General features: G+C 41.1%; 1 protein-coding gene across 2 annotated transcripts; it reads right to left on the bottom strand.

The window, feature by feature from the left end:
• Window positions 1-6,326: 6,326 nt before the first annotated feature.
• On the bottom strand, window positions 6,327-24,505 carry LOC105355348 (uncharacterized). Of its 2 annotated transcripts, XM_023961704.2 has the most exons (10): window positions 24,396-24,505; window positions 16,721-16,800; window positions 13,549-13,628; window positions 12,524-12,618; window positions 11,903-12,119; window positions 9,720-9,835; window positions 8,729-8,840; window positions 7,415-7,616; window positions 6,889-7,212; window positions 6,327-6,776 (listed from the first exon to the last, which is right to left on the bottom strand). In XM_023961704.2, the coding sequence occupies exons 1-10, from the start codon at window positions 24,396-24,398 to the stop codon at window positions 6,623-6,625; spliced, it is 1,383 nt and encodes a 460-aa protein (XP_023817472.1). In that variant the 5' UTR covers window positions 24,399-24,505; the 3' UTR covers window positions 6,327-6,622. The 2 variants fall into 2 exon arrangements, with proteins under 2 accessions (XP_023817472.1, XP_023817473.1); XM_023961705.2 differs by lacking the exons at window positions 16,721-16,800; window positions 24,396-24,505 and adding an exon at window positions 17,107-17,244.
• Between the last annotated feature and the right edge of the window lie 2,772 nt (window positions 24,506-27,277).

The following is a 27,277-nucleotide window of genomic DNA, read 5'->3' as shown; positions in this document are numbered from 1 at the left end:
AGGCTTTGTGAAGAACTAATCTTGTTATCTCACATTTGAGTTTAAAGTTAATGTGAGAAAAACGGAAAAAGATTATGTTACTAAAATGCTTCCTGAACCAGAGGAACCTGTGACGTCTGAACTGATTATTAAGATAAACTGAATAACTTTTATCAGAGGACTCGTGAATTTAGACATTTTCTGTACAGCAGGACACACAATGACTTTATGATGACGCATTAGAGTTTGTTATACATTTAAATGAAAGAAAATCTGCCAAAACTGGCAGAAAACATTTTTTTAAATTTTAGTCCATTTTTTAGTATCATAAAAGATGTCGCGTCAGACGGTTCAGGCTTCCACGGCGTGCGTTAATGTCTGCATACTTTGTCGCCCAAATATGCCTTTCATAATATCTTATTGGAGCCTTTATGAATTCATTTTTTTAAACACTACATCATAGTAATATTATAGATATTTGTGAGAAATGTCTTTTTTTCCTTTCAGGTTAAACAAAAGTGTTGTAAGGCCACCAAAAAAATAATAATAGCAATATTATGGGATTTTAAAGTCATAAATTTGCAACTTTTTTCTCAAAAGTTTTCATAGATGACGTTTTGTAACCATCACATTGTTCACTAAGAGCTATTCCTCTTTTATTGGTTTTAAATTTGAATTGGAAAGCAATGCCATCACCTTTGCTCTGTGGCAGACATCTTTCATAGATGGATGTTCAAAAATGTCCCTAATAAAGGATAAAACCTAGTGAATTGTCAGTGGTTGATGCTTGTAACGTGTTGAATAATTGAATCTGTTGAAACAAAAACCAAAACCTTTTAAATAGACCTGACTCTGACCCACATTTCCTTTGGTTGTACTTGCATCTAAACAGAGGAGACGGATTGACGGATTAATCTTTTTTTAGTAAGTCCCACACTTCAGCAGGAGTCGTCTACAGATTTCACATATTTCTGCCTTAAAATTTGAAATGTTGGAGTTTATTGGTTTATACGTCCAATCACCATCAGAAGATGCCGACCTAGAGAGGAACATATGAGACAAACATGTAAAGGTCCAATCACAAGACAATAAGCATTGTTCCTGTTGGACTGACAGTTTTATTTCTGTCTTCATAGATTCACTTTTAAAAATCTGGATCACCTGTGTGATGTCAGTCACTTCTGACCTTCTATATTATGACCTTAATAAGAGAAAATAACAATAGGAAATACGTTAAAAATTATAACAAATAATTACAAATATTAACATGAATTGTGAAGACATTTTGACATTTTTTAGTACTTTTTATTACTGGCATCAACAGAACTGATCAAACAAATCTAAATATGAATTTCTTCAAATTCCAAGGCCGGGATGTGAGAACTGCAGTAGCAGAGGACCAATCATGTCGAGGACAGAGCCATAGTGACATCTAGTGGATGGACGAGTCCAAATGGATTTGAGCTGAGCTTCTCTGTTCTTTCAGGTCCAGAAACATTTTCTTCTTCTGCAGTTTTTCTTTCAGTATCTGACCTGGTTTAGGAGTTCACTTTCTGTGTAGATTTCTTTAATTTTCATCGCAGGTTCATATTCCTCTCTTTTAGAATTGTATTTCACTTTATTGGTCCGTTGATTGCTCCTCTCTGGTACCATCATTTTCAAGTTTCTGCTCTCAGATGTGGATATGGAACAAAACACTACTTTATTGGTGTTATTAAAGACCTTTTTCTTCTTGGTGACCTTCTTTCTGGGTTGGAATGCTGGTGTCCATAATATTTGCAAATAAAGACGTTTTAACTCAGCAAGTTTCACCACCTTTTGTAGGGTTATCCTTACATAGTCTTGACGGGCTCCAGAACAGTTAACTTAGGAGGGTTAAAGCACATATATACATGAATTATATGAGAGTGACATCATCAAGCCTTGTGACAGCACACATGTCAGGCAGTGGGAGACGTTCCTGAAAGGTCGAACATGTACAGAAAAGTATTATGTGACATCATCTCAGATGACATCACACTATGACATAATTCACTATGGCATAGTTTAGTAGTTCATATTAATGACATTCACCAGGTCATGTTTTCAGCAAAGAAAAGCAGCTTTGTACAGAAATGAATCCTTTTACAGTGATCAATAATTTCAATAGACTCTTGACCTGATTCTTTGCTTTGATGAGCATCACTTTGCAGTCGTGAAGGGTTTCAATTCAGTGCAACGCTGCTTTTTTCTGTTGCAAAACCTGCACCGTCTTTGACCTTCTGCAATGGTGATCGGCGTGTGACGACCGTAGCTGCGCCTTAAGCGGTCCGTTCCATTTTTCTATGGACCTATAGGGCAATACAGCCGCTTTGGTTTAAAGAGAAACCAAAGCGGCTGCTTTGCACTGAGCATGCGCAGAATTCCAACAGGCAGAGTGGCAAAGACAATTATCCAACCAGCAGGTCATCATTATCCTCATCAGGAAGTTCCCATCTGCAGCAGCTAATTGCACCATGTTTGGTCCTGTTTGAGGTTCTACCAGCTGACTGCAGATCCCAAACCTGCTGGTTTAGGAACCAAAAATAGACCCCACAGTATGTGGATCCTTCTCCATGAAGTGATTTATCAACTTGAAGCAAAATGTTCAAGTTTATTTTGTTTCCATAGAGCAGCTGGTGTAATAAGCAGGAGTGTTCCCAGACATCAACCAAATAACTTAATAGTTTGGTTGATTTCTCTGCAACAGGAAGACATGTTGTTTGTTTGTCCATATTAGTTGTTTTTTTTATTCATTTTTGAATATCATTAGTTTTGGTTTAACAAATGTCAATGTTTTGGAGCTTCACGTTTTTGCTCTCCTGGGGAAAAATGACCAAAGGTAAGTTCTTCAGTGCCTCAAACCCAAGTTCTCCTTCACATATCTAGGGGTTCTCGCCTCCTGGTGTGACCGTACTTTAGAACAGCGTTTTTCATCCAACGTGCCGCCACACACTACTGCGCCATGAGAGAGGGTCATGCGTGCCGCGGAAAGGACTCATTTTCACTGATCTAAAAAATTTATCATCACCAGAATATCAGCTCTGTGTTCATCGAAATAGATGCAGGTTTCCCACTGAGCGGTTTGTGGAGCTCTTCAAAATATATTCATGTCTTTCAGCAGGAGAAGAAAAACCTTTGACGGTGGCTCCTCCCACACGCGGTGGGTGCGTCAGATTTAGAAACGCAAGTTTGGACAAACGTCCAGCAGCGACTTAGACGCAGGTTTGCGAACGCATTCAATGTGAACGGACAATTGATTTAAATGACGTGCGTGGGGGTGGGGGGGGAACTGCGGCACGAATCTGTGAGAACCGGGGCTAGTGATCCATACCGATCTTCTGTGCAGCTGTAGTGGCTAATTATAAAAACTAAATGAAAATTTAGAAAGAATGTTATTCTAATTGGTTTTGGTCAAGTTTACATGAAATTACATTTTAATAAACTGGAGGGAAAAACAACTACCTGGGCAAATTTTCCACTGATTTAGTTGAAAATAATTATTGATAACTATTGCCGCTTTTAGGGGAAAAAAAGCTGCACCTTCAAATTTTTTGTGCCTTATTTCAAAAAATGCACGTTAGATTGTGGAGAAACTGTAGATCAATGCATGGATTATTGAGCTTTTTTTAAATTCTTTTTCTTTTTTGGTGGCTGGTGTGCCGTGGGATTTTTGTCAGGGAAAAAGTGTACTTTGGTTGAAAAACACTGCTTTAGAAGATGTTTCTAAATTTTCAAAAAGATCAGCCATCGGGAATGAGATTTATTTTATACTTTACTTTGAAAAACGTTGACATAAATGTGTTTTAATGTTGGGTTTTGTTTTCAATAATTCCAAAAGTTTAAATATTTGAATTTTCCCAATCGTTTTTTGAATTAATGGTTGTTTTCTTTTTTTCGTGTTGAAATGTTGAGTGAACATTGATGTTGAGTGAATGTTGAGCTTTCTCTCTTTTTATGAGGCAGAAGTGCTGCTTAAGATCTAGATTATGCTGTAGTTCAACTTTAAGAAAGTTACGGATTTTGTTCTGTTCTCGTTGGAGACCTTCACAACAAATTTAGAGGGAGAAACCTGCTCTCACAAATTTAAATGAATAGAGAATAGACATCCTAAACTACCGGCGTTGAAGAATATCAAAATCTCACATTTAAAAAAATCCCTTTTGTGGCCGAATAATTGGAGATAGCAGAGAAATCCAAACCCTTCACTTCACCCTAATGTCTGGACCTCATCCACTCATAATATTAAGTGTCCTCACCGCAGACTCTTATCACTAGCCTGATTTGGTTTTGGTTGCTTACATAGTAACAACTTTACTTTTATCTTATTCTTGCTAACACTTTGGCATAAAAAGACAAAACGAATTTAAGGAGAAAGAAATCGATGACTGTAGTTTTAGTGAGGATGTCTTTGTCGATCTGGCCATGTTTGATTCTAGAAAAGGGGTTTGTTTTTGCATAGCAACTGAGTTAATATATCTTCTCTCACCAGGTGTTTTCCAGAATTACTTTAATTCAATTCAATTCAATTTTATTAATAGCCCAAAATTTACAACAATAGTCATCTCAACGGGCTTCATGCCGGTGATTATGCAATAAACATGAATCATAAAGAATAGAATAGAATGCCTTTATTGTCACTATAAACATAAACAATTCACTTCACACGCGCAAACAGTGAAATGAGAGATAAAGACAATAAAGTCATAAAATACAATAGCTGAATGCTTAACTAAACCAAACAGACTAAACAAAACTGGGCATCCCTTAGAGCCCTTCCGCGGTAAGGACACACTTTATCCATGTTTGTCATCGTGTGAGTCCAAAGCACCACGAGTTGCAACAGCAACTGTGTTAAGTACCAAAAGAAAAGACTTAAGCCTAGAAGATCCTTGAAGACCCCCCCCCTCCTGTCCTGTTCAGCCTGCACGACTGCACGGCGAGTCACCCCGGCTGTCTGATCGTGAAATTTGCGGATGACACAGCTGTGGTTAGATGCATAACCAACAACGATGAGTCCGACTACAGGCAGGAGGTGGAACATCTGGAGGGCTGGTGCTCCCCTTAGGCAGGAGGCTGAGGAGCATGAAGAGCAGGACCACCAGACTGAGGAACGGTTTCTTTCAGTCAGACTGCTGAACTTGAGTTGATCACTATAACCCCCCACCCACATGGACAACTCGCTAAATCTCAAGTGAAACATCATAAGACTGTGCAAAACTGTATATGCTATCCTGTAATATATTCTCCACTGTGCAATACTCAATAGGAATCATGCTCTCACTGTGAACGACTGGCCCGGGACCAGAGACTCTAATTTCGTTTTATCACTGTGATTAAACTACAATAAAGATTCCTGATTCCTGTTTACACATCAAATACCCGGTTTCTACACCTCCAACACCCAACAAGGAGCTACTTCCTGTTTGAAGCTGTTTAATCACAGAAATAACTGGAGCCAAGTCAGTTCACAAAGTGGCCACTAGGTGGCTTGTTACACAAATATACAAGACTCAAACATTACCTGATTCAACTTTACAACAGAAAAGTACACACTTTGATTCCAAAAATTGTTGTTCTGGACCTCATCCTGAGAAGTAGGCCTAGGTCAGCCTTACATGACAAAAACCTGTTTTAAGATGTTCTTTTAGCATTTCTAAATTAAAACTGATTACAACTGCATTTCTGAGAATTTCTTTATTCAAATTGTGACTTATCAGGAGCAGATAAAAACCTGCGGTTTGAAAAAGTTCAGGTTTGAGATGCAGTAACTGCAATGGGCGGGCCAGAAAGAGTGTACACAAAAGAATGATGGGATATTACTTTACGAGAGCCCAGCATCCAGAGATTAAATCAATGGTCCCCAGCGTTTTTCAGGCCACAAACCGCTTTAATGTCAGACAGTATTTTTAGGGAGCATCCTGTACAGAACTGAAATGCCCCTCATTTTTATTTAGCCTCTAGTTTCGGTTTGTGGACTCTGGTTCAGTACCCACTGGTATGTTCATCTGGTGCAGCAAAAAACAAAGTTTTAATTATTCAGTTATAATTATTCAAAGAAACCATAAAATGAATTTTATCAAATCTACTCAAACTGATTTGAACCGGAGCTTAGATTGTTTTGAGCAATAAGGTGACTGACGGGGTGGAAGCGCTTTGAGGTGCTTCAGTCTGGGCTTCCTGGTGTTTGCACACCCCTAATGGTTATAGAGCAGGGGGGTCAAACTCATTTTCACAGAGGTCCACATCAGCATAGTGTCTGTCCTCAAAGGGCCAGATATAACTTATACATGTAACTAAATGTGATGAAAAATGAATGGAACTACTCCTTAATGTTGAACAACTAATTATTTATTTATTCTAACTTTTAAAGTGACAATTACAGTTGCATAGAAAACGTATGTTTGCTTGTTACTCTATCATAAATCCTTTTACATTTGATTCTGACAGGTTAACTTATTTGGACAGTTTTTAAATCCTAATGTATAGTCGCCCAACCCGATATTTCAAGTCAGATTCCCCCTAGATATAAATAAATACACACCAATTTTTATTATAGAGCCTACTGCACCATAACCTGGGGGCAAAGTCTTTGTGAAAAAGTCTTTCTGATCAGTACTGAAGATCATGTTGAAACAGAGGAGCAGGCGCTGTCCTCAGGCAGGAGTCCACTGTCTCTCAGAGCCGCATTGACGGCAGGTACGAGCCGGTCGCTGTAGTTCAGCAGCCTGCCATCATAAATAAGATCCTTCAGAGACAGTTTGGTTTGGGTTTTGGCTCTGAAAAGACAGAATAATTAATTATATCCACTCATGTTAGAAAACATGCAGCAATGGAACTTAACTGGCGTGAATCAGAAATGTATTTGGGTAAACAGAGTCATCGGTTTACCTTGTGTGATACATCCGTGCCATGTCTGATGTCACCCACTCAAAGGGCTTCAGGGACTTCAGAGCTCCGTGAACGGTCAGCGAGAACACTTCTCGGGGGTTCACGATGATCTTAAAGTCAATCCACGCGGTAGAAGGAAGGGGCTCCCTGTACAAGTGGGAAAGGATATTGACGCCCGGCACGTTCCCCCAGCTGTGCTGCAGCAGAGTATTTGGGAAAATTGGAGGAGGCAGCAGGACGTCGTTTGGAAACACGTGACTCCGAAAGCGGTAACGCTTGTTGGCGCCAAACTTCTTCTCCAGCAGCGGCAACAACTCCAGCCAGCTGTCGAGCAAATCAAAAATATAACTGGAAAGATAAGCTAACACACATGATATCACCATTTCCAAAGAATGTCAGAATTAGTTCAAAGAGGTACTGATGAAAACTACTTCTCGTCTTTTATCTTTAAAGTTAAAGACGTACATCCTTCTAAATGTTGTATTTGAATACGGACGCAGTATAAAGAGACTTCCTCAACTTTTACCTGTCGACAGACTGTGGTAGTATTAGCTCATCCACATCGTGCAAGGCCAAATACTTGGTCTTGTACATGTATCGGTAAAGGCAGTCATTCAGAGCAGGAATCTGACCAAAGTAGTGGAGTTCACCAGGACCGTGGTTTGGCAACCATCCTCTAGACACGTTAAGAAATTTGGACAGAGACCAGGGAATCACCTCCACTAAACCTGTAACAGAATAACAAGGTTTCCTTTAGAATGAAGACAAATATGATCAGTAAACTAAATACTTTGAGAAACTTTCTGTTTCTCAACTAAAAAGGAAAACAGAAAAATGTTTGTCCTTTGGTTCTCTGTCTGAATTCCTGGTAGATCACTTCCTGGACTCTGTTACTGCGCGCTTTCTTTTTGTTTGGTGGCCTTAAAGTTCCAGGAGGTTCGCCATCCCGCCTCCAATCAAATACTTTTACTCCACTCACGTATAATGGTTTAGCACAATGTGAAAAAATATAATTTTACAAAATAATTATCTTTATTAACCACTCAACATGACAATAAAGAGAATTGTAAAATGTTTAGTTTTTTTCCCCTGGTAGGGTTGTTACCTGCAGTAAAAGATTCTCATAAATCACATTTCACATCTTTAATACTAGGCTACCTCCTTCAACCCCGGAGAACCTACGAGTTCAATTTTTTTTTTGTTAATAATTGCTACAACCATAATTAAGAAAAGAAACTAACAAAAAAATGTTTAATGTTAAAAGCACCAGAACTTGGGTTCTTCAGAGGTAAATTTCTGGTATTCCTCTGTTGAGTTTATTCCCAATGAAGCTCAGGTGGAAAACAAAAAAAAACATTTGATTCATTTTTTTTTTCTTAACCGTTTTATCCCTTTTGGGGTCACGGGGCTGCCGGAGCCTATCCCGGCCACTTGTGGGCGAAGGCAGGGGGGACACCCTGAACAAGTCGCCAGTTTGTTGCAGGGTAGAATGTCCTCACTCACACACCCATTCACTCCTGCACTCACACCTATGGTCAATTTAGAGTTGCCAATTAACCTATGAAGCATGTTTTTGGATGGTGGGAGGAAGCTGGAGACCCTGGAGAGAACCCACGCATGCAGGGGGAGAACATGCAAACTCCACACAGAAAGGTCCCCCCCTGATGTTGTGTTTTTCATGTCCCCCAGCCGGGACTTGAACCGGGGGCCTTCTTGCTGTGAGGCAGGAGCGCTAACCACTGCGCCACCGTGCAGCCCCGTGTACTTTGGAAACTGAGGTTTGCAATATTATTCTGGTCAGAAGGATGAACGTATAGAAACAAATCTCACCATACTCGACCTTTATGTGTGTAGTAGTCCAGAACGTTCTGTGTTTCGAGGCTGCAGTTGGTTTTATAGATAACAACCTTGTTGACACCCAGTAACTGCAGCATTTCCAGACTCTGCACCAGCTGCAACACAGAACAGGCGTCAGGTCCCAACGGCGGCTTCGTCAGTCGATCTGCTTCATTGCTTGTTGATGCAAACATGTAATCAGACGGTCTTAACGGCTACTGTTCAATACATTGAGAGACTAAATCCAAACCCAGCATCAAAACGGAGACAAGGTTTTAGTGTTCAGTGATTTCGGTTTAACCTGGAAAAACTTAACCAGACTGTACATTTTGACTTAGATGGACATAGTTGTGGAAGAAAAGGATCCTGAAGGGAGCAGGAAATCAATGGATTAAACAAGGGTGGGGTTTTCACAAATAAATCCAAACAGTTCTGTGTTGACATGAATAACACCCATTTTTAGGGAGAATCTGAATTCCCCCTCCTCCCTGTTGTACCAATTGTAGGGGCATTTGGGGCGGTAGTGGAGTCCGAACTTTTTTTAAGAGGCAGCCTTAGGGACTTGGGGCTCGGTGTCCCTCTGCCGGTAGGGTGACCCGCATCACGTTTGTGACGTGGAGGAGGAACCCATTTCTTCACGTGGGTGTGTTCTGAAGCATTTGAATGCAAATAATGACTTTTTGTTTTTGTATGACTTTTTAAAACTATAAAAACGAGGTTATGTTATTGAGTGCCGGCAGCTTAGTGTTAACGTGACTGGCTGCTATTCATGACATCATCGAGTAGCAGTAACGTCCGGATTTGAAGACACTATTACGAAGCCAGGGGGGGGTAGGGAATGAATTTGGATTCTGCCTTAGTTAAAATTTAAATAAAAAGTAATAAAATATTTAAATGTGTTGCTAAATTTACTTTATCAAAGTCCAAATAGAAACATATTTGTTACCTATCCACACACACACATATATGTATATATTTTTGCAAACTGTCCTCACCTGCAGCACATTGGTGTAATCAAACATTGTGGAGAAGCAGACAGTGAAGTTATATGGAAATGATTGAAACTCTGTCTTTAAGTTCTGTACCTCCAGAAAGTCCTGATCAAGTGTCCCTAAGAGATCAAACAGACGTTAAAAGACTCTGAAACTACATTCAAAAATGTAATAAACACCTAAACTAAACAAAAAATGCAGGAATATCTTTTTGATCCCTATTATTTAATGTTAGAATAAGGAACTACACTTCTTACGGTTTCTCCTTTGTGGGTCTTTCACTCCAATGGCCACAGATCAATACTGATCAACTGGTCACTTGGTTTTGGGCATATTTCCGTTTTTATTTAGGTTGTTTTTCTGAGCCATGTTATATTTTGAAAAAACTACTGGACTCTCCCCACCACATTTGTCTGTGACTCTTTCCTAATGTCGTGCTTTGGTCACTTCTCTTAATATATACGTTTGGTACCTTGTTAAAGAGGTTTCTCCGCCTGGTGACATCACTACGAAGTTCAAATCCCAATCTCACAAATTGTACAAAAAAACAAAGTCATTGGAAACTTTCTTTGTGCATGAACATCCATGAAGAGCTTTGACTTAAAAAAAAAAAAAAAAAAAGAGCTACCTTAACAGACAATACCGGGAGTCTTTACTCAAATACATGTATGGATTACCATCCACCAACCAACTCTCTAATCACACAAGGACGCTGCTAATACAGTTAAAAAAATGATGGGCATTCAATCATTACCCTTATATATCAATCCTTTTACATTCAATATGTGGTTCCATCTAAACAATTTAAATAAGGCTGGATTGCCTGTAAGTGACCAGCAGATCACATCAGAGGCTTTTATTGCCAGTATTGAACAAGCAGTGGACTGCTGGCAAAAAGGTGGACAAACTGTTTGTTAAATAAAGCAAATCCTGGTTTAAATTATTTCATTGTGGAAAACAAAACAGCTGTAGATACAGCTTAGCAAACAGATACAAGGATAAGAAGATTTTAAAGCCACACTGTTTGCCTTTGCTGTAAATCCCAGTGTGTAAAACGAACAGTGAAATATCTTAAACAAATGTTTGCGGTGTAGTTCTGTCATCTGGATGTCAATGTGACTAAATTCAACGACATCACGTAGTTTTCACGTTATGTCACTGTTTTAAAGGAAACCAATGTGAAATACAGCCGATATAACAAATGGAAATACCTTTGACACAGTTCTGTCAACACCATTTCGATATTTGTGGTTTGTCACCAGACAGTGGTTTGTTCTTCTGACACAGGGACAGGAACGGAATCGACAAACTGTTGCTGAGATGCTTCTCTGTCATTCTTCTCTGATTGACACTGGACACTCTTTTCTTGCCTTCTCTACACATTTTAAATTTTTAGCTCTTATCAACTGCTTTTTTTGGAACTATTGTTACAAATGAAATTCACAGTTTGAGATCGATAAAGATCTATACTATTCTATACATTGGTAAAACTTGTAGTGTGGCACGTGAAGACTCATCAGTTAAAGTCACAGTTAAACACGCGTCACAGTATAAAGCTGGCAATGGTGTGTTACCTTAAGGTGGGTAAGCTTCCTGTTGTTGTGAAGGTTTGAACTTTTCAAGTTTAAGAAGACAGAAAAGTGTGAAAATGTTCATTCAGTGAGTAGTAGAATATTTCATTATAGTCTACTTAAAAAACTACTACTACTGTGGGTGGGCAGCTCGGTTGGCAAGGTGGAAGGCTGCCACGCAGGAATCCAGGGTTAATTAACAAGGACCCTTAGCGCTGCTGCCTCCCGAGTGCAGCTGCTCTGAGTGAGTGGGTGGGTGTGCGTCTGCATCTCACCGCTCCCCCAGGGGATGGGTCAAATGCGGAGAACAAATTTTGCACACCTAGGTGTGGGACTTTACTCTGTGGATTTTGTCTGTCGCAGGGTATTTTTAGAGCGTAACTCCCTTGATAAACAACGAAACACTGCATCTACTTAAAAGCATTACAAACTAGAGGTGCAAATAAACAGAATTAGGATGCAGTGTTGATGGTAGAGGAACAAAACTGGACATATCAAGTTTCTCTTTGTCATCTACTTGTCAGTGATGTGGGTGCGTCCCGCAGCAACCAGAGACAACCTAAGAGAAAGGTGACTCTTGATGTCTGCCAAGTGAATCAGGTCTGCGATCAGTACCTTCAGGGTTGACATGAACAGAAGTCACAGCAACGTGGGACGGTGTTGGACAGCCTGAGGGGAGGGGACACATGATGTCAGCTGTCCCATAATGAAAGCGGAAGTGATCAGAGTGGGTTTTGTAGTCGGCACGGGTGATTTTCAGCTTCTTCTCACATCGCAAGTGGCAAAGATAGGATGCTTTCTCTTTCCGTGGTTTAATCGCAATAATACGAACCTGCAATGGAAAGCAGTTTATTTCGTCTTTGTTGCTGTTTTTTTCCTTACCAATTTGAAAATTTGCCATTTTTGAACAACCACATGATTGCATGCACTGAAGTCTTATTTTTTTATTCACAGCTAATTTTTACTGTCATTTCCAATTATTTTTTAACACATTGTGCACAGACGACACGGGAACAGTTCTTCGTCTTTTAATTTAGAACTGTTCTTGGTACTTTTTTTTACAGGGAAGGTTAAACAGATTCAGTCTCTCTTACAATGACACACAAACAATGGGACCTTGGAACCTTTCATGGCCACTCAGCAGCTCCACTGACCTAACTGAGATCAAAGGCTTTCTTAAAGGTGTCAGAGTGGGGTATCAAGGCAGAGGGCATAGACTGCACTCCCTTCACTCACCTTTTTTACTTTACTGCGGTGCTCCAGATAAGCCGATACCAGCAGTGTTTTTGTCCCGTTGACTGCTACTAGAGTTGCTGGTTGTGCCAGGGGAACTGTTACAATGAAAATTATTAACACATACTTCATTTAATTGCTGCACACATTTATTTACTCATTTATGCATCATCCCATAAAAGTCGAGCTTAAACCAAAAAGGTTCGTTTTGTTTTTTTTCATGTGGAGTAAAGGATTTCTTGGGGTTTTTTTTACCAATGAAGTAAAATGCTTGGCCAAAACTGAATCTTCCCTTAACTTATACAGCGCTCCCTGGAGTTATTCAGAGTACAGGAGTATGAATAACTTCACTGCATTTGGATTTGAATGTGAAGAAAAGCCTGTCTATCCTGGAGGCATATGCTGGCTTGCTTATGATGTAAACATTTTTAAACTTCTTTTCATTTCCACAAATAAGCAAAATAAAAATTTCTGCAATATAACATATAAATATAGGTTATTATATATATAAGGTTGTTTTTAAAAGTGTTTTTGAAACTAAATTAATTGTGACAGACTCTTAAAAACCACTGGAAAATGAATAACTTTATTTCTATGAGTTTCTTTTTGAAACAAAATATCTCCTTTCAGCCTTTTCATCCATCAGTTTCATTGAGTGTACAATTGCACTAAAAACAACGTCTAAAATCTTTGATTCTGCAGTTTGTTCTGTTTGGTTGCTGTGATCGCTCCAATTGATCTCAACAGCCAGTTGTTAGTCCAGTCCCATCTGCCAAAGATTTGGTGTGATTACAAACTGTCCACATTTCTCCAAAGCTTTGTGATAAACCACATCACAGTCAATGTGAAAATTATAACACTCAAGTTTAGCTCTAGGACTTTTTTGGACTCAATACCAAATCATTTTATTTGATTTAATTGTGAAAATAAATCAACAAAAAGTTGATTTAAAGGCCTGAATCATTTTATGGGCCATATAGGGAGCAGAGTAGAAACAAGTGAACGTGAAGAACAAACAATTAGCTTACCAAGATGTTTATTAAAGCATTTCTTTGGTGCAGAAAATGTCTGATATTTGGGAGTCCAGAGGTGGAAGGTCCAGTTCATCCTGCAGAACAAATAATGGAGAGAGATGCAGAACAATAGACAATTGATAGATTTGGAAAAAATGAAACAAAAGTCAGCAAAAAAGAAAAGAATATTGTTATCATTCATATGATTATTACCACTGTGTCACACGACTTTATTGAAAAATGGCCAAAAGTTCTCTGGGGTTTTTTTTTTACCCCAGAGACAAACACAACATAAAGAAAAAGGACATTTTTATCAGACATGAGTGGGGGGAAGTTGTTTTTTTTTTTATATTCAATAAAAAGGGGATTTTTTTTAAGGGTGTATTCAGACCGTTTGGTCCGGACCCAGTCCGCTTAATTTGGTCTGGATCGAGTCCTGAACCTTGCGTTTGGTCTGGATTCAGACTGACGTCTGGCTGACTTTCCTGTTCCGGACTGAAGCTTGTAAAAAAAAACCACATGACTAAAGATTTCTCCACTTATTGGCCAGGAATCACAAGCGAAGCAAGACAGAAATGATGGAAGTCCTGCTCTTATAGATCATCCAAACATTATATTTTGCTTACAAGTCTTGAACGTCTGTGTCAACGTCATGCAGGCTCAACACTTTTTACTGCTGCTATGGTACCGTGGAGACTGTAGGGTGTTGGTAGGGCGTTGCTGATTACTGGTTACTGGTTACAGGAAGACGGCCAAGAAGGTACGCTGATTGGTGTTTATGACATATAGATCGTCGGGAAAACAGTGAGAAGCAATGTGTGTCACGTTAAAAGTTGCTTTGAGGAGTCTGAATTCATCCAATTACATGTCAATGAGTTACTGTGTCTCATCGTTGTGGTGTTAAGGCGTTGTTCTAAAGAAAATTCTGTTCAGGAACTACAGGGAGCTTTTAGGATGACGTCACAGTGGCGTCTGTCCGGTCAATGCCACATAAAGTAAAGAAAAGCATGTAAGAAGCGTTTTCAGCTGTGTTTAAATAAAAATTAATCAATCGTTGCTTTACATTTGTCCGCATCTCATTTGTTCCTTCATTTCTGCTATGTTTACGTCGGCTACGGTGGCCATTTTGGTTTAGTTGTTCCACTCCGAGGACGGATTGTAATCAGACTGAGGAATCTCAGAGAGAACGAAGCTCAGTCCAATTGGAAACGAACCGAGAACACCTCCAAAGATGGGTCAGCGAGCGGTTCCTGGTCCTGGACCCGGGTCCGCTTGGGTCCATTCAGACTGAAAATTCTGGTTTACTTTATGCGAACCAAATGTGACCCGTCTGAATACAGTCTGCTTCTCCCCCCACATCATCACAGACATAACCTCTCATGTTATTTTGCTGCCTTGACTTGTAGGTGTTCTTCCATTCCTGCAACTCGTTTCTCAGCCGGTGCTGCCCCCTCCTCAGTCAATCCCTGTCTCCCGACCTGGAGGCCCTAGTCTTCTCGTTCAGTACGGCCTTCAGGTTACTTGTAATCCACGGCTTGTTGTTGGCAGCAGACAACAGCAGACAGTCCTTTATGGTGTCTTCACATGTCTTCACCGTGGGCCAGACGGAGAGCATCCCAGTCTGTGCACTCACAGCAGTCCTGCAGGGTCTTGTGGAGGTGAACAGGGGTTCCATTATGTTTTCATGCATTTACATGATTCTATGTATGGATGAATATTGTATTGTGAAACATGCTTGATTCCTGCGTGCAGTACCAGATAAGCAGCAGGCCAGTCTTCTGGGCTCTGTTTTCTTTTTCGTGCTGGAGTGTTTATGGAACAGAGTCACCTGCAGGATGCAGACTAGACAAAAACACAGAGTCTAATGACGTATTTTGAATGTTCACATGTTGCCTTGCTGGACAGTTTAAAAAAGCCTTTCTGCTTTGGAGAGAGAGGGAGAGCGAAGAACGAGGGAACCTTCAATGGTTGTGCTTTCATCTCAGAGGCGCTCAAACATATGTTGGATTGCACCATCGCACGTTCACATAAAGTGTTATTCCCCCCTCCTTTGTTCACAAAGAAAGGCAACACTTTGGTCCAAAGGATGTGGATGAATCCACGTCTGGAAAAACAGTAAACTGCTCTCATAGGATTCTCTGCGGGTGTTGATTGTCGCTGCCAGCTCCTCTTTCTTATAGGCCAGAGAGCGTACATCCCCCCTGATGGTCGCAGGAACAGCGGGTTAACGTTTTCACTTCTTTGCCTTGACCCGGGCGCCGTCTAAACCCCAGCGGCAGAACAGGCCTGATCAGAGCAAACAGCTGATCGCGGGAGTAAACAAAAGACTTGCTGCCGTACGGGTTACACTCAGTTACAAGGAGAAAAGTAAAGACACGGTGGTGATGAGTAAGCGAGCAAACAAAAAGAACGACACTATGATAAATACCAAAAGACAGACAGAAAGTCGTGACAACTGGAGCAGCTGCCTCTCAGCAGTGCCACCCAAGATTTAATAGAAGGTTTTTCTGTTGTGTTCTTATTTGAATCCATCTTTATTCATAAATCACTTGTAAAAGTTGTGCGACAACTGACGTAACTTCAGCCTTGTACTGAAAATACCAGCGGGCATTGCAGAAACGTGCACCTTGGCCGCACGTGTTAAACTACAGGAATTTCCATCCGTTTCTGTGCTGGTCACACGCATCTACGTGCAAATAACATCAGCCAGTGGTTATTTAAACCAAAGTAGCAAATACAATGTTCACACATTTCACTTTGAAGATTAGAAAAAAAGAGGTCAGGCTGCCTGGAAATGCCTCCAAAGTTCAGAGGGACCTGGATTCTTTAAGTCAATATTTGAAATAGACATCCTGCCTGAACATGGATGTGAAACTGAATTTAATCAGTGATCATGTCCAGCTTTTTTACAAACATTTTCTATTTTATGTAAGATGCATAAGCGGTTTGATGTCTACTGAATGCAGTTAACTGGCAGAAATTATAACTTTCAGCCTCACAAAAGACATTTAAAAAAGATATTTCCTTTTCTACCTGCTTTTAGAAAACAAGACGATGGTAGGAGGGGCAAAGTTTCAGAAAAAAAACTTTTTTTAAAAATTATTTCTGAGATAGAGTCAATACAAGCAGATAGAACAGAAACAGAGTAAAAGCAAGGCTATAAAATCTGTAGAAGAGTTTCACCGACCTGCAGATCCAGAGCAGAAGCAGAAAAAACTGTGCTGCTATGAAAATCCAGCGTTTCAGCTTCTTGAACTTTAGTGCTATTGTAGCCAGTTAACTAGAATCCACCAGACTCTAGTTAAAACTAGTTATAAGGGCCAAAGTTCGTTTCAGAGGAAGTGCAAATGATGAGAAGCAACATTAAGATGCAGAAAGTGTATATAGGTATTTATATTTGATTTACAACAGAAAATAAACAAGCAAAAAAACATAAATCAGTTCACTGCAGTGCATCTGCTGTCCATCCTCCAATAATGTTCATAAATCCAGTCCAAGAAGTTCAATGTAAGCAAAGTTCATTGCATTATCCATCATATCCACACATGGGGGTGTAGTGTAGATGCTTCCTACCGCCCAGTCCAATGTTTCCAGCTTGGAAAAGCCTGAATTCATAGCCGAACAGCCTCCATCCTCGGTGGAACCTGGCCAGTTCGCACGCTACTCGCTCGCATAGCACGTCTCATCACCCGCCTGCGTCTCATGCATGCAGTGACAGCCCCTTTGTCCGACTTCCGTCAACAAACTGACTGCGCATGCCCCTTTATAAAGCATAGTGCGAGAATCGCGCAAACTCTCGCGAGACCCTCATGTCATACCTGTGGATGGGGCGAAGCTGCAAAGCATGTCAGGGTTACACCCCCCCCAGCTGGACCACGACTGTCCCAGTCGCACCTGTGCTAAGGGTCAGCGATAATGGGGTCATCGCTGAGTGCAAGAGCTTCTGTGTAAACATCAGAAAGACTCTGAAACAAGCTCTGCACAACTGACACCAGGGGATTACCCAAAGCAGAATACTGAAAACGACTAGGCGGCTTGCGCATGCGACTCGACCTTCTCAGAAGTGCATCAGCATCATCTGAACAAGTAACAGGGCTCGGAACTGGACTCACATGTGACACAGACTGGGCTGACTGCTCACAGTCATCGCTGGAAGGGCCCGCGACATCCAGAGGGTGAACAGGGGCAGGCAGCTTATCGTCCTCCTCAGTGACTTGTGGTCCTAGAACCATATCCAAATCCTCTTCATCCCCATGTCCGTCCTCGGACGCATTATGAATCTGTGCTGCATCTGAACAAGGAGGATTACTAAACACAGCAGGTCCCACAACCAGAGTTTGCTGAGGAGGACTAACACAGCCCGATGTGGTGGAGGGAATGACATCTGCAGTAGTAGAGACCTCAGCTTGCTGGTCATGATCAGTCACATGTTTTATACTGAAACTCATCGGAAGGACAGTCCGTCCCGTAGGAATGATCACTTCATCATCCTCTTGCTCCTGATCTTCCGTTATATCAGGGGAAGACTGAAGTCGACTCTGGCTACGAGTATGCGGCCTCCGAAGGGTAGTACAGTTTGGGGCATTGTCCGAATAACAAGGAGGTAAAAATCCACAAGGGAGAAGCAAATCCCGGTGAAGCGTGCGAGTTGGTCCCCCTCCAGATTCAGGTTGTACCACATATACTGGTAGGTCACCGGCACGACTAACAACCACATACACATCGTGCTCCCATCTGTCAGCAAGCTTATGTTTCCCACGGATTTTAACATTACGAACTAATACACGGTCTCCCACTTGCAGACTAGCAGGTTTCACATACTTGTCAAAAGAACTTTTATTCTTATCTGCAGACCTCCAAGCATTCTTTGAAGCAAGTTTATAACTCTCTTCTAGTCTGGCTTTTAAGTTCTTTACATAGTCTGTATGTGCTACAGTTGGAGGTTCCTTTATCGGTAACCCAAATGCTAAGTCTACGGGTAAGCGAGGTAACCGCCCAAAAAGGAGTTCGTATGGCGTGTACCCAGTTACATCATTCCGTGTGCAATTATATGCATGAACCAGAGGCTTGACATGCTCCTTCCACTTAACCTTTTGTTCATTATCGAGCGTGCCTAGCATGTTTAACAATGTCCGGTTAAAACGCTCTACCGGATTCCCTCTGGGATGATAGGGAGTTGTTCTGGATTTCTTGATGCCAGTCATGTCACAAAGCTCTCCAACTAACCTAGACTCGAAATCTGAGCCTTGGTCAGAATGCAGACGTTCTGGGATGCCATAATGCACTATGAAATCATTCCACAAACACTTTGCGACAGTCCTGGCTTTCTGATTCGGAGTTGGAATAGCGACAGCAAATTTGGTGAAATGGTCAGTTAATACTAAGATGTCCTTCGTATTACTGCTATCTGGCTCTAGAGATAGAAAGTCCATGCACAGGAGTTCCAATGGTCTGGTGGTGTGAATGTTAACAAGGGGTGCTGCTTTCTCAGGTAAAGATTTACGCCTTACACAGCGATTGCAAGTCTTGACATAATGCTCCACTGCGGCTGCCATTTTGGGCCAGAAAAACCTTTGCCGTACTAAGTCCAATGTCCGCTCAATCCCCATGTGACCCATATCATTATGGAGACTTTCAAGAACAACAGGGCGCAAATTTGGTGGCAGAACCAATTGGAGATGAGGTTTATCCTCTTCTTTCTTCTCCCGATAAAGGACTCCATTCACCAGCTTCAACTTACTCCATTCCCTCAGTAGCAAAGAGAGCTCAGGAAGAAGTCGATGTGCAACAGGCAGAACTTTCTCTCCCGCCTCAAGCTGCTGTATAACTTCTCTGATTGCTGGATCTGCATACTGTAATTCTTGTAGGTCAATGTCAGTCATGGACGGTACAATGTACAAGCCATGAGATGACTCCTCCTCAAAGGCTTCTGGAAAGACGTTAGTAGAGACTGTCATTGATTCAACCAATGCAACATCAATGCAAGCTGACGGAGGTAGACAACTTCTCAACAGAGCACCTTGACAGATTGCATCCACCACTTCAGGAGGTAACTCAGAGGGTCTGCTTGAATGAGATAGACGCTCTACAATACAATAGGCAGGATCCCACTCCCCATTCTGAAGTGATTCATTCAGTATGGGGGGATGAGGTCGCCGTGACAAAACATCTGCATCATTATTTTGCTTGCCAGATCTATACTGCAGCTTGAATGAGTACGTCGACAAGGCAGCCAACCACCGATGACTGGTGGCATCTAATTTCGCAGAGGTTAAGATGTAAGTGAGAGGATTGTTGTCAGTGATCACAGTAAAATGGGAACCATACAGATAGTCATGAAATTTTTCTGTGACACTCCATTTTAATGCTAAAAACTCCAGCTTGTGTGCAGGATAGTGAGATTCACTCTGGGAGAGTCCTCTGCTGGCATAAGCAATGACACGAAGCTGGCCCTCCTGTTCTTGATACAACACAGCCCCCAGTCCAGACAAACTTGCATCTGTGTGCAAAATATAGGGAAGCTTGGGGTTAGCAAATGCAAGAACAGGAGCCGATGTTAATTTGTCTATCACCGTTTCAAAAGATGTTTGGCAAGCAGGAGTCCATCTGTCTCCAAACGGTTGTTTTGAATCTGTGTACTTTGATGCAGTCTTCTTGCTCTTGTCAGTCCGGCGGCTAGGTTCATAGCCACGAGTAAGATGATTAAGTGGTCCTACTATTGTGGCATAGCTTTTGATGAACCGCCGATAATATCCGGCAAAACCTAAAAATGATCTTAGTTCTTTCAGATTTCGGGGTACTGGCCAGGATTTTAAAGTGGACACTTTCTCTGGGTCTGTTTCAACACCGCGTTCTGACACCACATGTCCCAAGTAGCGCACGCTTGACTGAAAGAACCTGCACTTATCTGGAGAGAGTTTTAATCCAAACTCTTTTAATCTTTTCAACACTTTCAACAGGCGTTCTTCATGCTCTTCCAGGGTGGCAGAAAAAACAATGATATCATCTAGGAAAACAAGAACTTCCCTGAGGTTCAAATCTCCCATGCACTTCTCCATTAATCTTTGGAATGTGCTTGGAGCATTCGTCACCCCCTGAGGCATGCGGTTCCATTCCCAAAAACCCAATGGAGTCACAAAGGCAGTCTTGGCTCTGTCTTTTTCATCCATTTCTATTTGGTAATACCCGGACTTCAAGTCAAGAACTGTAAACCATTTTGACCCAGTTAATGCTGAAAAGGATTCCTCGAGGTTTGGCAGGGCATAGGCATCCTTTATAGTTTGTAAGTTTAGTTTTCTATAATCGATGCACAAGCGCACATCTCCGTTCCGCTTCCGAACAACAACAATTGGGGAGGAAAATGAAGATTCAGACTCCCTAATTACGCCAGCCTTTAGCAGATCTTGTATGTGTTTCCGCACAGCTTCTATGTCATTCGGATGTATGGGTCTGGCTCGATGCTTGAATGGTGTCGGGTCATGGAGATGAATCTGATGTTTTATTTGGTTTGTACAACCAAAATCTAGGTCATGGTGGGAGAACACATCAGACATTTGGGTGAGCTTATTTTTTACTCGCTCTTTCCAGTCAATAGGAATGGGCGAGTCTCCAAAATTAAAGTGTAATTTCCCTCTCCCCTTCTCGTCCAGGGAGACATCCCTCGTTTGATGACTCAAGATGGTTGGCGATGCCCCTATACTGGCTATAACGGCAAAAGGGGGAATGGTAACATCTTGTTTAGACTCATTTTTCACAATAACAGGAACCTTATTGGGAGACTGTGTTGAGACTGTGATCAGGCAACTCTGCACATACAGCTTCCCAGGAAGTACAGATCCTGAGTGGTCAATTACAGCCCACTGACCTGACAGCTGTCCATTTAATTGTGCAGTGCCCTCTAGAACAACAGTACGGCCAGCGGGAACAGAAACTGGAGCCTGACTTAATAACTTCACAACTCCAGAAGAGCCTGCATGGTTCTGCTGATGGTTGATCTGTAGCAACTTCAGAACAGCTCGATATTTTGGAATAGTGGGCAGGGAGAAAACATCACTATTACGACCCAAGTCATACAAAGATTCCAATGTATTCATTCCCACTAAAACAGGTGTGTGGCTGTGGGGCTTTGCATCTGGGACCACAAGTGCTAGAGTTGGCATATCAATCTCAGACCCTAAAAAATCTTTGGGAAACGTTATTGTCAACTCCACATATCCCAAATATGGTACTAAATGTCCAGCTGCACCTTCGACCTGTAATAAGTCAAAAAGCGGACGAATTTGTTGATCATGGAGAAACTGATTAAAGAAGGAAACTGAAACTGTGGTGACCTGAGAACCAGTGTCCAAAAGGCAATTATGGTTTTGTTGTGCTATTTTAAGGATAGCGGTGCATTTAGAACCAACGAGCCCTTTTGGCATTTTCTTTATAAGCTTTGCTTGTAACAGTTTCCCACACCGGACGATCCTCTTCTTGGGACAGTTTGGGTCCCGTTTGGCTCCTGTTTGTCCCTCAACCGAAGCCGGACTCAGTTTAAATGATTGTAAGTGGAACTGTTGTATTGTTTTTTTCCAAATAATTTCTTTTTATGGGCAACCAAAGCAGAATTTGGCTCATTCTTACACTGGGGACGGATGTGTCCATCTTCACCACACCGGAAACAAAAGCCTGGTTTCTGTGGAAATGGCATGGGATGACGAAGAGGGTTTGTGTGGTGCTTTTCGTTTGCTGGTGGTCTGTTGTGGGCTGTTGCCGGTGGATGAGAAGATGATTTGGGTTGTCCGTGAGTCAGCATAGCTAGCTGCCGCTGTATGTCTGCTAGCTGATGAGCAAGCTGTTGGGTGATATTGGTCAGTTTAGCCACTGCTCCCCCATCATTATTGTCTGTTCGCACATACTGGGGATGATTAGTAACTTTTTGTCGAGTAACACCCAGATGCTGTTTCATCCGAAGGGTCTTTGTCGCTTCTCTGTCCTCTTCGGTGCGTAACAGCAACAACAGCTCTGCAAAAGTAGGAGGTTGAGTTTTCTTTTGTTTAAGTTGGAGTTCTGTTATCAACCCATCATCCCAACATCCACGACAGAACTGATTTAGTAAATGGCGACTACTATCAGACTCCTTGACTCCACCTCTTTTTATAGCAGCATTTAAAGCAACTTGAAGGCGTTGGAGGTAAGCTGATGCTTTTTCTCCGGTGTCTTGATAGGTGTCCATAAACTTGGCAAATAGTTCATCCCCATCCTGAACGGCACCATATGCAGAGTCAAGAGTGGCTAAATACACCATTGGCATTGTATTAGGACCGAGATGTTTAACCATATCTGCTGCAGGTGGCAAAAGGCTTTCAACAATCCGCCTGGAACGCTGAAGATCAGACACAGCTGGGTCTCCCAACAGTAGCTCTACTCCTGACCGCCAGGTCTCATAATCAGATTCGTTTGACGGTCTGGGTATCCTACCCGAAAACACCCTTAGCCTCTGATGGTGCACTGCAACCTCTTCGTTCTTTACAATATGCTCTACAATGTAGCGCTGGACTTCAGAAGGCTGAACTTCTATATTAGGATTGGATTTTTCCTTGCTGGAGGTTAACAGGGGGTCTGGTGCTGGTTGATGCGGCTTGCATTCCGGTTTGACACTAAAAGTCTCTGGAACAGGTGAAAGTGGGGTGAATAAAGAGTCTTTAGCAGATGGGAGAAGCAGAGTAGGCTCTGCATGCGGGGTTTGTTCCTCTTCTTCCTTGGTAGCTGGACCCAGCTCTGTGACAGCCAACCCAACCTGAGCCAACATATGCGCCAGCATGTCCTTATATTCAACACCCGTAAGTTTGGCTGTGTTTTGTAACTCAGACAAGTATGATTTTGTTTTAGTTTTAGAAAAATGCTCGGTGAAAATCGTAGCGAGTTCAGATATATAAAATTTAAGTTCATGTTCGGTTGAAAGAAATGTATATGGTAATATAGGACGCAGTGCACTAACAGCACTCCCATTGTTAAATTCTACAACAAGCGCATCATTAAACTCAGAATCTGCATCACTAATGGTCTCTATCCTGTTAATAGAGCCATAGGGTCGCACAAAATCAATCAGTTCATCATATGCAGGTTTTATAATGCCTTCAACTAAAATAGCATTTGGCAACTTAATACCAAGATCCAAAAACACATTCATGGTTATTCTTGATACTCAGAGAGAGAGAAAAAAAAATACAAACAAATTCATAACACTAACCACCATGCACTTCCTCCTAGCTAGCTCGCCAATTTATGTAGCCAGTTAACTAGAATCCACCAGACTCTAGTTAAAACTAGTTATAAGGGCCAAAGTTCGTTTCAGAGGAAGTGCAAATGATGAGAAGCAACATTAAGATGCAGAAAGTGTATATAGGTATTTATATTTGATTTACAACAGAAAATAAACAAGCAAAAAAACATAAATCAGTTCACTGCAGTGCATCTGCTGTCCATCCTCCAATAATGTTCATAAATCCAGTCCAAGAAGTTCAATGTAAGCAAAGTTCATTGCATTATCCATCATATCCACACATGGGGGTGTAGTGTAGATGCTTCCTACCGCCCAGTCCAATGTTTCCAGCTTGGAAAAGCCTGAATTCATAGCCGAACAGCCTCCATCCTCGGTGGAACCTGGCCAGTTCGCACGCTACTCGCTCGCATAGCACGTCTCATCACCCGCCTGCGTCTCATGCATGCAGTGACAGCCCCTTTGTCCGACTTCCGTCAACAAACTGACTGCGCATGCCCCTTTATAAAGCATAGTGCGAGAATCGCGCAAACTCTCGCGAGACCCTCATGTCATACCTGTGGATGGGGCGAAGCTGCAAAGCATGTCAGGGTTACACTATCATCTCATTTTTCTAGACAAACACCACCAATACCCCAAAAAAAACACTGGTAAAATGAGATTTCAGTGTTCTTCCTCTTTTAGTCTGAGCACTAATGCTTCCTGTTGGAGCTGTCACCACAAAGTTCTACTTTGAAGGCTGAGGGTGGAGTTAACGTATATACGCAGCTTATACAATACAGAAAACACTGATAAGCCTTTCATTATGTTCTTTTTAGGAATATAAATGTATCGTATATAAAATGGGAGTTTACAAATGAAGAAATTTCGAAAACTTGTAAAGCGCAACAGTTTTTGTTGAATCACTATTTGAGTTTCTAAGTTTTATGTTTTTAACTATGTGAGAACATTTTAATAAGCTCATTAGCGGTTTTGATTAAATTTATGAAAATTTACTTTGTATAAAAACGTTAATTTTTTTTTTTTTTCCCCAGGTTCCATATCCCGCAGAACCGGATCCTGAACCAGATTACAACTCCATTATTATTATTTTTATTATTATTATTATTATTATTATTATATGACGACACGGGACTTTAGCCACCCACAGCACATTCTCTATCTTACTTTTGTTTCGTCGTCAGGGTTACCCTGACTCTTTCTGAAATCCAGCCCACGCCGTCTCTGGATATCTGTCTCCACTCTTCCCCCTGCCTGGACTCCAACTGCTGTGGTTGCACGTGACGTTTGCCCTTGGACGCTGTTCTTCCATTGCGTTCCTTCTTCCTTTTTTTATCTTCCCATCACTGAGTTCCAGCGTAGGACAAACGCAAATAATCTTTTGTTTGGAGGAGGACATTTATTAACTCTGCTTTTATGGTTTCCCTGGTGGTGAAGATAACTGTTTATTCTCTCAGACATCTCCCAATAAATTATTCATATTATTATGTGGTCCTGCGTGATGATTACTTAGAGTCATTCCACTCAGAACATTACATTTACCTTTTTGTTGTCGTTGATGTTGTCTTTTTTCTTCGTTAAGCTGTTGAAAGTTTTTATGACGTGTGTGACAGACCTCTTGGCCACGTCGCCTTTGCTAAGAAGGTCGTCATCTTTGTAGGGCTTTAAAGGTTAATAAAAACATGAGAAGAACAAGAAAACCAGTAGTAAAAAAGTCTCATACTTTTTTCAGGCCGCAGATCGGTTCAATGTCAGACAATACTTTCACGAACAAGCCTGTCCGAGGCTGAATTGGGCTTTCAATCTATTTTATATTTTAGTTAACCTCCAGTTTTCCTTAACTTTTAAGGGTAAAGTTAATGTTCAACATCTAGATTTCATGTAGAAACCAATAAAATGCGATCTATAAGTTTCCCTTAACACATAACTGTCAAAGTGGAAGCTAAAAGTTCAGACGCCAAATTCAGCCTCGTTCAAACTTTTAAAATTCAACAGATAAATGAAAAATATATATATTTTCTAAATATAATAATAAACATGAATCCACCATCTGAACTTTATTAACAACAGCCAGATGCTGAATATTCTGCATTGTTCGTGTTATGGTTTTTGTCTGGGGTTTTATTAAGGCAAAGGCTCTTCTTCTGTTTCCTCACTTCATTTTCTGCCAACAGAAACTTTCCAAATATTTTTGTTTTTGGTTAACTTTGCTAGCTTGGGGGTTTCACTTTAGCGGTCGCCGCTACAGCGGATGGATTTACGACACGTGACCGAGCGATCTGACATGGATAACCACAAGTCGGATGTGGTTGTTTTCCAAAATAAAAGTTCCTTCAGAATCAGATTAGAAATAATGCAAAACATATGTAGGTCAAGTTGTGTTTCCCCCCCCCCCCCCCCCCCCCATTTTTCAGGCTTTTAAGAACTCATCATTTTAGCTTTTCAATGGTTTTCACATATTTTAATTAAATTTAATTGAATTTAATCAATAATTAATTTGATTTATTTTGATATCATTTGTGAGATGTATGTCTGTATGTGTATTGGGTTTTGGTTTCTTCTTTTGTTTCGTTTTCTTTCTTTAACATATCATTTTGATTTCTGGAAATAACTTGTGTTTTCCCAAAAGTTTCCGTTTTTATTTTGTTTCATTTTTTTGTACTTTAAAAACTTTGACAGAGTGTTGATGGTACCATCCAAAAATTCCCAAAAACCTCTGGAGTTCCTTTAGGTTTTAGGAACTGGGAAATCCTGGATTGGTCTTTTCTGTGCTCCAGCAGAAGTAACAACATGACCTAAAAACCGCAGAGATGTTCTGAAGAATTGACATTTTTTTCATGTTGATGGCCAGATTGGCTTCTTTCAGTCTGTCCAGGACAGCTTGGATGTCAGGGTGGTCTTGTTCATATGTGGGTGTGTAAATGATGATGTCATCCAAATACAAATCCAACATTTTTCTCTAACGTCGCCAAGAACCATTTCCATCAGGCCCTAGAGAGTAACTGGTGCATTTTTCAAACCAAATGGCCTGACGGTGAACTGGACCCATTGGATAGATGAAAGCTGTTTTTTCCTTGCTGTCTTCATCCATCTTCACCTGCCAGTAACCGCAATTGAGATCCAAGGTGGTGAAAACTGAAGCTCCAGCCAACAGTATTTCCTGGATATTCAGAATGGGATGTGCATGTGTGATAGCTTTCAGTTTCCTGTAGTCCCACAGAATCAAAGTTTGGGATTGTTTTTCTTGGGCACCAGAACAACAGGAGCAGGGGAGCAGCATATGAAGACTTTGATGGCTCATTCATATTTTTCACTAACATGTTTTCTATGTGTTCTTTAAGCACTTGCTGCTTAGCAAGAGAGACCCAAGATGGTCTCTGTTTGAGTGGAGCATTAAGACTTAGCCATATTTTATGGGTGTGTGTGTCAGTACGACCCAATTTCTCAGAGCAGACAGTTACATTTTCCTTAAACTTGCATAAA

This window comes from Oryzias latipes, chromosome 13 (genome assembly GCF_053564925.1).
Source record: "Oryzias latipes strain Hd-rR chromosome 13, Olatipes_Hd-rR_3.1".
Classification (NCBI taxonomy): domain Eukaryota; kingdom Metazoa; phylum Chordata; class Actinopteri; order Beloniformes; family Adrianichthyidae; genus Oryzias; species Oryzias latipes.
The sequence above is the reverse complement of the archived record's forward strand: the minus strand, read 5'-3'. Positions and strand labels throughout refer to the sequence as shown.